This window comes from Anomaloglossus baeobatrachus, chromosome 5, assembly GCF_048569485.1.
Source record: "Anomaloglossus baeobatrachus isolate aAnoBae1 chromosome 5, aAnoBae1.hap1, whole genome shotgun sequence".
In the NCBI taxonomy this organism is placed as follows: domain Eukaryota; kingdom Metazoa; phylum Chordata; class Amphibia; order Anura; family Aromobatidae; genus Anomaloglossus; species Anomaloglossus baeobatrachus.
In genome coordinates this window covers 330,301,720-330,315,787 of record NC_134357.1, presented here as the reverse complement: position 1 = coordinate 330,315,787, position 14,068 = coordinate 330,301,720, and the positions used below count along the sequence as shown (strand labels likewise).

The 14,068-nt window shown below is 44.5% G+C and overlaps 1 protein-coding gene across 1 annotated transcript in view; it reads right to left on the bottom strand.

Annotated features, from left to right (window-relative positions):
• Positions 1–5,853: 5,853 nt before the first annotated feature.
• Positions 5,854–14,068, bottom strand: part of LOC142311409 (protein phosphatase 1 regulatory inhibitor subunit 16B-like) — a 106,348-nt gene continuing 98,133 nt past the window's right edge. Inside the window, exons 9-11 of the mRNA XM_075349802.1 lie at positions 12,369–12,498; positions 9,704–9,854; positions 5,854–7,876 (exon numbers count right to left, since the gene is read on the bottom strand). Of these exons, the coding sequence (XP_075205917.1) occupies positions 7,400–7,876; positions 9,704–9,854; positions 12,369–12,498 (758 nt within the window). The 3' untranslated portion in view covers positions 5,854–7,399. The remainder of the gene's footprint in view (positions 7,877–9,703; positions 9,855–12,368; positions 12,499–14,068) is intronic.

The window sequence follows — 14,068 nt, the reverse complement described above, 5'->3', positions numbered from 1 at the left end:
CCAAGGAGCGACGATCAACTATCGCAAAAACGTCAAAAATCGTTGATCGTTGACACGTCGCTCCTTTTCATAATATCGTTGCTGCTGCAAGTACGATGTTGTTCGTTGTTCCTGCGGCATCACACATCGCTATGTGTGACACCGCAGGAATGACAAACATCTCCTTACCCGCGTCCACCGGCAATGAGGAAGGAAGGAGGTGGGCGGGATCTTCTGGCCGCTCATCTCCGCCCCTCCTCTGCTATTGGTCGGCCGCTTAGTGACGCCGCAGTGACGTCGCTATAACCCGAACGCACCTCCCCCTTGAAGGAGGGATTGTTCGGCGGTCACAGCGACGTCGCTGAAAAGGTATGTGCGTGCGATGCTGCTGTAGCAATAATGTTCGCTACAGCAGCGATCACCAAATGTCGCACGAACGACGGAGGCGGGTGCTATCGCGCACGACATCGCTAGCAATTGCTGGCGATGTCGCAGCGTGTAAAGCTCCCTTTAGGCTGGTTTCAGAAGTCCGTGTCTAATCAGGTACCAGTCACACGCATGGTTATGGTCACACGTGTGTCATAGGTGCGTCATACGTGTGTCGCACGTGTGACATCCGTGTTTGCATACGTGTGACACGTACCGGGTAAAACACGTGTCTCTGCAATGAAAAGATGTTCTATATTTACCTGTATCCAGCGATGCTGTCTTCTGCTCTGCTGCCTCCCGCTCCTGACCCCCGCTCATTATTTTCATTGATTATTCGCCGGTGACAGGTTAGTTAATGCAGCAGTTTGTGCAGTGACATCCAGGGGGTCATCGGAGTTCCCAATGAACTCTCATGAACCCCTGGAAGTCACCATCGTGACACTCGCTATAGCGCAGTTGTCGCAGGGGTGTCATCAGAAGATCATCAGAGTTCACTGGGAAATCTGATGACCTCCTGGACGTCCCTGCACACACTGCTGGCAGGATACTCACCTGTCACTAGCGATGTCCACAGCAATGCTGTCCTTGGCGATGCTTTCCTCGGCGGTGCTATCACCAGCGCTGTCACTGCGATGCCCCTGCTTCCAGCTGCTCACTGCAGTGAATAATCAATAAAAATAATGAGCGGGGGTCAGGAGCGGGAGGCAGCAGAGCCGGAGACAGCATCGCTGGATACAGGTAAATATAGAAAATCTTTTTATTTAAAAACCTGTGTTTTCTCCAGTACGTGTCACACTGATGTCACACGGATCACATCAGTGTGCGGTCCGTGTGACACCCGTGCTGTCACACTACTTACTTGCCTAGCGACGTCGCTGTGAATGGCGAACCGCCTCCTTTCTAAGAGGGCGGTTCGTTCAGCGTCACAGCGACGTCACTAAGCGGCCGCTCAATCGAAGCGGAGGGGTGGAGATGAGCGAGATGTAACATCCCGCCCACCTCCTTGCTTCCTCATTGCCGGCGGCCGCAGGTAAGGTGAGGTTTATCGTTTCTGCGGTGTCACACATAGCGATGTGCGCTGCTGCAGGAACGAACAACAACATCGTACCTGCAGCAGCAACGATTTTTGGGAATAGGGGAGCATGTCAACAATTAACGTTTTTGAACGTTTTTGCGACGATGTGCGATCGCACGTAAGTGTCACACGCAACGACATCGCTAAAGAGGGCGGATGTTCGTCACGAATTCCGTGACCACAACGACATCGCTTTAGCGATGTCGCTGCGTGTAAAGCGGCCTTAAGATCCGCGTGGTTTCAAAGTTGTCTAGATGCTGGACCCGGGCTCGGGATTCTGACTGTTTGATCCGGATCTCGAAAAATTTAAAAAAGAAAAGAAAAATAAAGAAAATAAAAATGAAGCGAGAGCTTCATACTTACCGAAGCTCCGGCCCGGCTGTACGCTGCTTCCACGCTGCTGTATGCTGCTCCTGCGGCCTCCCTGTGCCACTCATTTCACATGCACGGCTTTTCCCGCCCACCAGCCAGCCTGGCGTCTGATTGGTTGCAGTCAGACGCGCCCCCAGCCTGTGTGATGCATCTCTCTGCATCCAGTCACCGCTCATCGTGGCTCATTCATTCTGCACTCACAGCGGGCAGCTGTCCTGCTCTATGGCCACTTGCTGTGATATTGAGATGTAGCAGAGCTGAATTGTCATAGGACTTCCTGTGGATTACATCGGACCTGCAGGGGTCTATTGGGGTTAATAAAGTGTTGAAAGAGGGTGTTTTTTATATTTCATTCCAAATAAAGGATTTTTTCAGTGTCTGTGCTAATTTACTGTCATAGATGCTGCCATTACTAATCGAGGACTTAGTGACTGCCATTAACTTCTTATTATCCCGACTGCCACCGCACCAGGGCAATCGGGAAGAGCGTGGTAAAGCTCCAGGATTGTCACATCTAATGGATGCAACAATTCTGGACGGCTGCTGGCTGATATTTTTAGGCTGCAGCTCCTCAGCCTGAGAATACAGCCCCAGCTGTCAGCTTTATCTTGGCTGGGTATCACACTGAGTCACACTTGCGAGGGACTTGCACAAGTCTCGCATCGCATCACTCAGCACGGCCGCACACACTCTCCTGACAGGAGCAGGTCGGCTGCATGTAGTTCTATGCAGCTGCACGCTCCTGTAAGGAGAGTGTGCGGCTGTGGTGGGTGATGCGATGCGAGACTCGCACAAGTGTGTGACTCTGGCCTTATTTTGATACACAGCCAGGATAAAGCACGACAGCTGGGGGCTGCAGCCATGGGCTTTATCTGTGCTTGTATCAGAATTCGTGAGACGTTGCGCCGATTGTTTTATTTATTCATTTATTTTTATACCACGATACTCACCCGCAGACAGCTGCACTGCTTTCTTTGCCCACCGGCCATCCTGGCGTCTGTGATTGGTTGCAGTCAGCTGACACAATGCCACTCAGGGTGGGGGTGCGTCTAACTGCAACCAATTACACGTGCCCATGGGTGGGGAAAGCAGTGAACTTTCAATGAGGGTTAATTGTTGGCTCCGAAAGGGAAAGCATGACCTGGAAGTAGTTTGCCGCCATGGCAGAGGTTTGGTGAGTACACCTATCCCTTCTACCAATATTTTTAATCTCCAGATTCTGGTTCCCATAGATTCATATGGGTAACAGATTCTGGGCCAGATCCAAGTTTTTTTTAAAAATTAAGCAGGGAACCGCTGGTCCCGGTTTTCTACGAGTTCGACCAGCTCTAATTATAAGTACATTTTCTGAAGGTAACAACAGTTACCAATCAGTGGGAAGTGAACAGGTCTTTCCTTTGAATGACTTCAGCACATCTGTGGCCAGAGGACATCACTAGTCTCTCACACTGCTCTGGTGGGATTTTGGTCCATTCTTCTTCCAGTCTCTTCCACAGTTCTTTGATTGTTGTGGGTTTCTTGGTCATAACTTTGTCACTAAATATTTTCCAGAGGTTTAGATCAGGACTCTGGGCTGGCCATTCCATTGTTTCAATGTTTTCGGTTTCAAGGGACTGCTTTACCCATTTTGCTGTGTGACAGAGGGCATTGTCCTGCATGAAAATTACTGGCTGATTGAGTGATGAATGCAAGTAAGGAACCACGTGTCATTGAAGAAGGTTCTGATACACACTTGCATTCACTGTGCCTTGTAGCTGTATGAGGTCCAACTTTTGCTGCAGAAAACATTCCCCAAACCATGACACTTCCTCCACCACCTATAACTGACTCCTTAACACACTCCTGAACACTGGGTTCAGTTTTTTCCCAGTTTGTCGACGAACAAAATGTTTCCCATCAGACCCAAATAAATTAAACTTGCTTTCATCACTAAAATAAACTATGGACCAGTTCTCCTCACCAAAGGGGAGTCTAGCCTCTTGACTCTTTCTGCTAATGAGAGGTTTGGTCACTGCAGAGTGGGCTTTAAGTCCAAATGCTCTTAAACGTTGTGGAAGTATCTCAGGAAAATCAAGCTATAGATATAAAGAGCAAGTAAGTAATGTGCTGGAGTTGTGTAGTCTAAGCTAAACTGCAACAAGTGAAGACAGCAGCATCCTGGATACACAGAATTCAAATTAGACTATATTTCTGGAAGGGAAACTTCCACAGGAGGAACATCTGAAACTTGGAACAGGCTGTAAACTACGGTATATATCAGAACATCTGAAAATGAATATGTTTAGCTTAGAAAAAAGAGAAGATCTCATTTATATGTATAAATACATGTGTGGTCAATATAAAGGACTGGCACATGACTTATTCCTTCCAAAGAAAATACTAAGGACCAGGGGGCACTCACTGCGAGTGGGAGAAAAGTGATTCCGGCAGTTAAATAGGAAAGGGTTCTTTACAGTTAGAGCAGTCAGACTGTGGAATGCCCTACCACAGGAGGTAGTAATGGCAGACACTATAACAGCTTTTACAAAAGGGCTGGATGATTTCCTCAGTACACACAACATTGTTGGTTATAAATGACTTAGTGACAAAATGTAGAATTGGTGGAGGAAGGTTGATCTAGATGGACCTAGGTCTTTTTTCAACCTATGTAATTATGTAATACTGAAAACGGTAACTTGCAATTTTAATGTACAACTTTATTAACACATAACATATGTAGAAATATTTTTTTCATTGTCAGAGGTGTGTATACACTTTAAATGTTGAGTTTGTGAGATCATGTAACTTACTCATTATTAGTGATGGACGGACCTGGACTGTAAAAGTCCAGATCTGGGCGGTTTCAAAAGTATCCGAGTGCCGGACCTGGAATTCTCAGGGAACTCCGACTAATGATTCGGGTCTGGCACTCGATTAATACAAAAAGTAAAGAAAACAATAATAAAGCAAGTGGCGCTTTACTTACGAGCCTCTGGTGCGGCTGTAACTGCTCCCGCGGCTCCCCATTTACTTCCGGGGCCAGACATTAGGCTTATGCATATACACTGCTATCCGCACCCATCGGCGTCTGTGATTGGTGGCAGTCAGACACGCCCCCACCCTGAGTAACAGCCTTTTTTTATTATTGAAATAAATAATTTTAAAAAAAAACCAGCGTTCATTCCCCCCAATTTTGATACCCAGCCATAATAAAGCCCTACAGCTTGGGGCTGGTATTCTAAGGCTGGGGAGACCCATGGTTTTTGGAAGCCCCCAAGCCTAAAAATAGCAGCCTGCAGCTGCTCAGGATTGCCGCATCCATTAAATGTGACAATCCCAGCACTTCACCTGGCTCTTCCCAAATGCCCTGGTACGATGGCAATTGGCGTAATAGGGGTAAATAACAGCCCACAGCTGCCACTAAGCCCTAGATTAGTAATGGCAGGTGTCTATGAGACCCCCATTACTAATCTATAAGTGAAAGTAAGTAAACATACACCGAAAATCGTTTATTTGAAATGTAAGCAGTCAGACGCTGTGGCTCAGAGTAGGGAAGCGTCTGACTGCAACGAATCACAGACGCCAGTGGGCGAGGAAAGCAGTGCATATGCATGAGCCTAATGAGCAGCCGTAGAAGTGACTGCGCAGTCGAGGGAGCAGTTACAGCCACAACGGAGCCTCGGTAAGTATAGCACACCTACTCCCGTCCCCCTATCCCTTCTACCACCATTTTTAATCGCAGGATTCTGGTCCCCACAGACATTCATGGGGACCAGCGTGCGCCCAGATATCTGGGATTAATTCTGGGCTGGACCCGAATTTGTTTTTTTTAAAGTCCGGTTAGTCCCACCGTTCCCGGATATCTGTGAGTTCGCCCATCACTACTCAATATGTCTTGTTTGGTTTTATTCTTCTTCTACTTGACATTGATCTCAATAACCACTATAAATAGAAAACATCCTACTAAGCAAAGTAAACTGCCCACTACATATTGACGGCTTAGACTTATTTTGAGAAAGGCACAACAGGCTTCTTTGTTAAAACCAACTTTATTACAAAAGCAAATGATGCAGGATTTATTAAATTGAATTTTAAAATGTTTAAATCTGAGAAATACAAACTGTATGAGAGTCCGTGTGGTTGTCCTCCCAATACAAAGCTCATTCCTGAGACATGCTGCACTCCATACATCACACATCTCCCAAATATTGCAAAAGTACAAGTCCCATCACACCTTGCTGGCAGTTGTAGTTTTGCAACAGCTGGAGAACCATAGGTTAGAAACCATTACTGTTCATGATCACATCCCCTGCTGTCGTGTGTGAAATACATGTACAGTAGGGCTCTGTAGCCACATATTTACAGGATCAGGTAGTCACTGGCACTGCCATCTTGAATCGCACATCTAAAGCTTTACAGTCCACAATGCTTTCTGCGTATATCAATATTCAAATACAGAATTTCTTGTCTTATATACAACGTTCTATATACATCACTGCTCATGTACAGAATTATGTAGCTCTATAAATATTCTTTCATTTGTACAAAACATTTACATATCATCCATACCTACCAACATTCCAAACTGTGCCAGGAGAATCACGCACGCCCAACTGCCAAAAGGGCAGAATTTAGCAGAGGAACACCCAAAAGTATGTTTGAAGTGTGTTCTTGGGGCAGGGCTTAGATGTCCCCAATTTGGCATTGTAAATGTTGGCAAGTATCTAAGATCATGAATTAGAAAGGTTCTAGGCATGTTGCTTCTATATAACATATATGTCCAACTGATGGGAGTTCAACTGCAATGAAGTGGTGGCAACACTTGAGCAGATGCACCAAAGGTGTTTAAAAGAAAAAAAAAGGTCTCTGTTGCCCATAGCAACAATAACTAGACAGCTTTCATATTACTAAAGAAGTCTAAGAAATGAAAGCTGAGCTCTGAATGACAGATTGGCCAAAAAGGCAGTTTATATAAATGAGGCCCACTATGTCCCCTCTTGGCTATGTATTATTGGAAGCCACATGGTTGACCAAACAGAGGTCATGGCTGTTCATACAGTCTCTAAAAAGGCCCAATGAAGCCAAAAAGTAATAACTGCTGCCACATTCATTCCCACCAGTCAGGCCCTCACAGACCCATGGTAGTTGTATTGTTGGCCATATTGGCTGTCACACCGCTATACCAGAAAGAGTAAAAAGAAAAAAAAAACATGAGTTTTTTTAAAGCCTGATGAGGGAGATTACAAGGATTTATGGCATCGTACCTGTTGATTTTTATTTTAGGGAATAAAAAAACAACTATACTTGAGTATATGTAAGCGCTTTATTATATATGGGTATGTCTATAGACTCCCTGCAGGTAGGAATGACTCCAATCTATATACATGTCTATAATATCCTCTATATACAGATCTACATAATTCTGTGTACACAAATATGTAACTCAACATATGTACAGTTCGGGTATTTTTACATATATATCTACATATATCTGAATGTATACACGCGACCCATGTTCTGCCTGCACCACAGATACAATCCTCTTAGAAGATTGTATATCTGCAGTTATGACAACCGACAACAACGCAATATCCTGCCAGCCTCTTGACCTTCATCGTCAGCGGGAGACTTTAGCCGTAGAATTGGAGGGTCTCCACTGGTTGGAGTATAGTATACAGAGGTCCCGTTAGAGCACCATGGTGGGGTTCCAGGGTCACTGGAGTAATCTATACTTCCAGATCCAAGCAACTCACTAGTACTCCGGGCTAAGTATCGCCCCTGCTTGGCTGCCATCCTCTGTCTTTTTAGCTCCGAAAGAGTAAGAGGTGCTTGGTCCAGGACTCCACTCCATAAAGGGCTTTGTGAATATGAGGACAAAGAGTGATTACTGTTACCATTGGTTAGTGGGGTGGGTACTGGTGAGTCAGTAATAGTTTGGGAACAATAGAAAGGAGGTAGTGGAGAGCAATACCCATTCCGATATGGGGTTTCTGTAAAGGTTTCTGGAGACGACAGGACTGAATTAAGATCCATAGAATCTCGCTGTAAAAAGAATAAATATGAAAAATTATTTTAATTATGTCATCAATATTAGTTTTTTCTTTCCATTAGTTACAACTCAGGATTTTGCTTCAAAGACAATCAACATACATATGCTTAATTAACGTAAATGGTTATTCTCAAATTTTATAATGCGTAGAATTGTGAAATACTTGTAGAAACAATCAACTTTGTAATTTATTTCTCAGTATATATCCACTTTCTTTTCAAGAACAGGATTTTTTTATTTTAGTGTTTACTGTTCGCGGCTTAGGTTATCCACCACCATTGCAGTCTATCAACAGTGTCTGATTTCCTAGCCAAGGAGCGCAGCGCTTACATGCTCTTTATTATCAATCTTGCCAACTTCAGTAATCTTGCATTTTTCTTTCGCTGCAAACCTGCCCTTGCATGCCACATCAGAGACTGCATAGCTTAGGCCAGCACTGAAATTATACCGCTTCCTCGGACAGTCAATCAGGAAAGTACTCCCCCTGGGAAATCAGAAACCCTTGAGGTGGAGAAGTGGAGCACTGCCGAAACTCAAGTGATGATAATAACCCTTTAAAGGGAACTAACCAGCAGGGTTTTCATATATAAAGTAAAGCCGGTGCTATACTGGCGCTAGGATGCTGAATTTAAGCATTGCTCTTGTTCTGAGATTGGAAATTTTATTTTAGAAACATGTGTAAGTAAAGTTCCAGCAATGTACTGCTGTTTGATTGATAGGTGCAACAGTTGCAAGAATATGTGGGACGGGTTTTGCTATCTATTCCCGCCCCTGTCTGCCTGCCTGGCCTTCCTCCCCCTGGTCGCCATCGTAGACGTTAATTCCGGCAGGGGCAGACAGGGGCGGGAATAGATAGCAAGACCCAACCCACATATTTCCTTCCTGTTGCACCTGTCAATCAAATAGCAGTGGAATTATACTTGCACCTATTTCTGAAATAAAACCTCCAGACATATCAAGGACTTCAATAAGAGTTAAGCTCTAGTAACGGCCACTTTCAATGTCCCAGCCCACACAATGTTTACTTCCAGCCACTGCGAGACCTGCAAACAGTTGATCAGATGGGGTGCAATGTGTCGGACCTCCACTGATGTGATATTGCCCCTAGGATAGGTAATCAATATCTAAGTCTTAAGGCGGCGTCACACGGTACGATACATCATGCGATCGCATGAGCGATTGCACCCGCCCCCGTCGTTTGTGCGTCACTGGCAATTCGTTGCCCGTGGCGTACAATGTCGTTAATCCCCGTCACACGTACTTACCTCCCTAACGACGTCGCTGTGGGCGGCGAACATCCTCTTCCTGAAGGGCGAGGGACGTTCGGCGTCACAGCGATGTCACACAGCGGCCGCCCAATAGAAGCGGAGGGGCGGAGATGAGCGGGACGTAACATCCCGCCCACCTCCTTCCTTCCGCATTGCCGGCGGCTGCAGGTACGCTGTGTTCGTCGTTCCCGGGGTGTCACACGTAGCGATGTGTGCTGCCTTGGGAATGATGAACAACCGGAGCACAGAAGGAGGACCGACATTATGAAAATGAACGACGTGTCAACGAGCAACGATAAGGTGAGTATTTTTGCTCGTTAACAGTCATTTGGAGATGTCACACACTACAACATCTCTAATGATGCCGGATGTGCGTCACAAATTCCGTGACCCCCGCCGACATATCGTTAGATATATCGTAGCATGTGACGGGGCCTTTAAACAACCTCATCAATTGCAACTAAGGCACACAGTTCTGTGCTATATCCAGCACACTCTGGCAACTGGAAGAAACAAGTCATAAAGTCTAAGGTTTTAAGACTGCGTATTTACCCTTTGCATGTCGGGGCTTCCTTCATCTTCATCTTGAGTGCCCTCAGCATCCCCTGCAGAGACAAGGCACTGCCACACCACAGCCTCCTTCTCATACTCCCGCCTATACATATTTGTTCTTTCTGACAAGCTGGCACGTCGCACTACCTTCCTGAAAGATAAAAACGGTCAGACTGCTACAATAAGATGTGCATTATAATTGGTTATGGTATTTGTAAAAGAAGTTGACTGAATGAATAGATTTCTCAGCCACCTAACTATTAAGTAGGACCTCATAACGTCTTTTTAGGGTTTCTCTTACCATCATAACCCCTGTCCTATAAGTAAGGAACCATATATATGTGCTCAAATGAGGGGCTGCTCTCTAATACCAGCTCCATCTCTTATAGGCACAAGGCTCACATGCATTTCATGGATGGTCATTCATTTAAAAGATTGGTATATAATGCTGGTTGGTGTATAATAAATGTTACTAGCTGCCGCTTTTCCAGTGATGACAGCTGATTACCTGTGTTTAGAGATAGTTGCTTCTTTTCAAACAGGGGATGTCTTTTAGCTAGGGCTACATGCTTCTCGCTAGGGCATGCAATGTAATAATAGTAACATTGCAGTTACTGAGATACCACCGAGAAAAAACGACTCTTCAGAACAGTTATGAGGCCTCTTGAAACGATCATGTCACATCTCATTCCCAACCTTGAGAGTACATCCTACAAAAGCCATCGTCAAGAGTTCTAATCAAATGTGTGTTTCTTAAGGTTGCACGCAATAGGTCTTTCACCGCAACGGTCATGGAGAACTGAGCAGTTTAGTTTGTTGCCTGATGGCAAAGGATATACTTTGTTCTGTGATGTCAAAATTGCTTTTCCTGTCTCATGCAGGAAATGATGATCCTGTATTTTTCAGCATGGCCACTCGGAAATTGTAGATAGGCTTTGTCCATGGGCTTTAGGAGAAGCCTCCATCCTTGGAAAACACCCATGCATGCAATTCTTCTGTAGTATATGCCATATTGGGTATCACTTTTGTTACACTATTCTGACTAATTAGTTAAGCTTTGTTGCTCTTCTTGTAGCCTTCACCTTTCTTGTATAGAGGTCAGGTCTTTTGACATTTCTCTTCCATGTGGTGCCATTGCTGACAGCATTAAATGGAAAGGGGACTTCTTTGTTAAGTATTGCCCTTTTATAGTTACTTGTCTGCTGGACACCTGTTTAATGAATAATTACACTTACTTGTGGTTGCATGCTGGTTAATCAGAATTTTGTAGTCTAAACTTAAGCTTCGCTCTTGAGACTTTCATTGGGATGTACTCATTTTTGCAATATAGTCTTGAATTTAATTGTTTGGAAAGTTACTTTTTTGGGGTGTGCAAAATAACAATTCTTTCTTGTGATCAATGGCCCACATTTGTGGGAGTATTTTGTAGTGTGGTATCCCATAGAAAATGTTGATTCTGAAAGGAAACTAATGTTTTCTAAAACAAACGGAATACATTATTAAACAGATATCTTCAACCTGATGATACTAGTGGATATATTTTAAAATCAATGTTAGAAGGGTTGTATAATCCTGATATTAAAATTAGTATGTTATGAGTCCAGGAAAATCTGGACTCCTAAAATGCTCTTTTCCATCCCAAAAACTTTCAAAGAGAATTATACAGGCATCCTGAAATGGATTTTCAAAGTTAGTACACCATTTTCACCGGATTTAATATATGCATTTAATAATGTATTGTGAAATCTGGTGACAAATCCATTTAAATGGGTATAACTTATAAATCTATGACTTATCCACAGGATATGCTATAAAGTTCTCTGAAACATGAAAGTATCAGAGGTGGGACTAGTTTCTATCCCTAAACCCTGTGCCACCTGTTTTCTGTCACCTGATCACTCAGTTCTCCAGGTTATTTGATAGCAATAAACGGAGACATGATTGACTAAATGGTTGCTTATACAGGAAAAAGACTGTTTTAGTATCAGTGGTCAGTTATTTGTTTGCCCAATGGAGATGAATAACAAGAGTAGCAGTTATTGTTGTACAGGCATATGGTAGTCATGACAGGTGACAGGCTAGCGAAGGTTAATCTTTAAGTCATTGGCCACTACTTTAACATTGATGGCCTATCCTTAGGATAGATCATCAAGGTATGATTGGCCGGGGTCCGACACCCAGCACCCCCGCTGATCAGCTGTTCCTGGTTCTGGATGCAGCAGCCATAAATACCCAGTTCTGGAGCTGGTCAATATTCTGATAGTGGCCGCGGCTGGGTAGTGCACATCTGCCTCCTGTTGATATGAAAGGGAGGCGGATGTGCAGTACTCGGCCACTATCAGTTTACAGGGCAGCTCCGGAACTGAGCATTTCCGGCTACTTGCTGCCACTGCCGATACTGAGAATAGCTGATTGGTGGTGGTGTGTGGGGTTGGACCCCGGAAGATCAGACGTTGATGACCTATCCTAAAGATAGGCCATCAATGTTAAAGAAGTGGACAACCTCATTAATACTTGGGTGATTATATCTCTGGTGGCCGGAGTGAGAGTTAGAAATTAATGAGGAACTTGTATTCAGGGGTAGAGATTGGGGAGTTTATGAAGGGCAGGCAATTGGTAGAGTGAGGTAGGCTTCAAATATAACCAAACATCACTTCTTACTGACCCATGACTCCCAGTGCTGGAGCTCCTGCGGCTCAGAGAAGACTTGTTTTTCTGCTGAGATTTCATTATGAGGTCGTGCTTGTGCTTCAGTTCTAGGAGCAAAGAGCGCAGCTCCTCATCCTCACACAGATCTGGGAACAAAGTGTAAAAACAAACATGAAGACTCAGAACCAGAGTAACGCCACCTTAACATGTGCCGGATATGACTTCATCTAATCTTGAAAATGGAGGACCCCTGATAAGGAAGTTTTATAAGTCACAGTACCCACAGCATTAATTGTAAGGTGTGAGATGCCAGTGACCGTGGTACCTTATTAGCCATTTTTACATAGTAACAGGTTACTACATTACATATCCATCACTATTTTTATTTTTTTACAAGGTCCAGCTCAAAATAAACAAATGTTTTACATTTTGATACCTTTCTATCAGTAATCACTTTCTGATGACTAGAACCATTTCAAGACCTGGTGATTTTTCAATTTTGCACTTTAGTTTTATTCCTCCTCTTTCAAGAGCAGTAAGTTTTCTTTTATTCTTCCATTGATAGCCATATGAGGGCGTGTTTTCTAAGGTAAGAGTGGTAGTTTTAAATGATATCATTCATTTTACCATATAATGTACTGAGAAACAGAAAAGGTGGTGTGATGTGGTAAAAATGACACAATTTCCTATTGTTTTTTGGATTTTGTTTTTATGACGTTCAGTGTGAGGTAACAATAATCTTGCAGAATGATTCTCAAGATCGGTCATACCAAAAGTGGATGAAAAATAGTCTGAACTTTATGAAATTAAAAAAAAAGAGAATTTTGTTACTTACCGTAAATTCTTTTTCTTATAGTTCCGTATTGGGAGACCCAGACCATGGGTGTTTAGCTTCTGCCTCCGGAGGACACACAAAGTACTACACTTAAAACTGTAGCTCCTCCCTCTGAGCTTATACACCCCCTGGTAGCCAGTCCTAGCCAGTTTAGTGCAAAAGCTGAAGGAGAATAGCCACCCACAAGTAGAACCGAGTAAGAACCGGAACAACCGGAGACTCTGTCCACGACAACAGCCGGTGATAACACACGGAACAAGAAAAGTGCCAACAGGCAACAGGGAGGGAGCTGGGTCTCCCAATATGGAACTATAAGAAAAAGAATTTACGGTAAGTAACAAAATTCTGTTTTTCTTTATCGTTCCTTTGGGAGACCCAGACCATGGGACGTTCCAAAGCTGTCCCTGGGTGGGAATAAACAGAAAAAACTAAGAAGTAGGCGGAGCCTAACTTCACAAATGGGCGACAGCCGCCTGAAGGATGCGTCTGCCCAAGCTCGCATCTGCCGAAGCATGAGCATGCACTTGGTAGTGCTTCGAAAAGGTATGCAGGCTAGTCCAAGTGGCAGCCTGACAGACTTGTTGAGCCGTAGCCTGGTGCCTAAAAGCCCAAGAGGCACCGACAGCCCTGGTCGAGTGTGCCTTGATCCCAGGCGGGGGAGGCACCTGAGTACTCTGGTAGGCGTCCGAAATGGTCGATCTAATCCAACGGGCCAAGGTCGGCTTAGAAGCAGAGAGACCCTTGCGCCGCCCTGTGGTTAGCACAAAAAGAGAGGTGCACCGCCTAAGCACAGCGGTGCGAGACACATAGATCCGGAGAGCACGCACCAGATCTAGAGTATGCAGCGCTTTCTCAAAGCGATGAACAGGGGCCGGACAGAA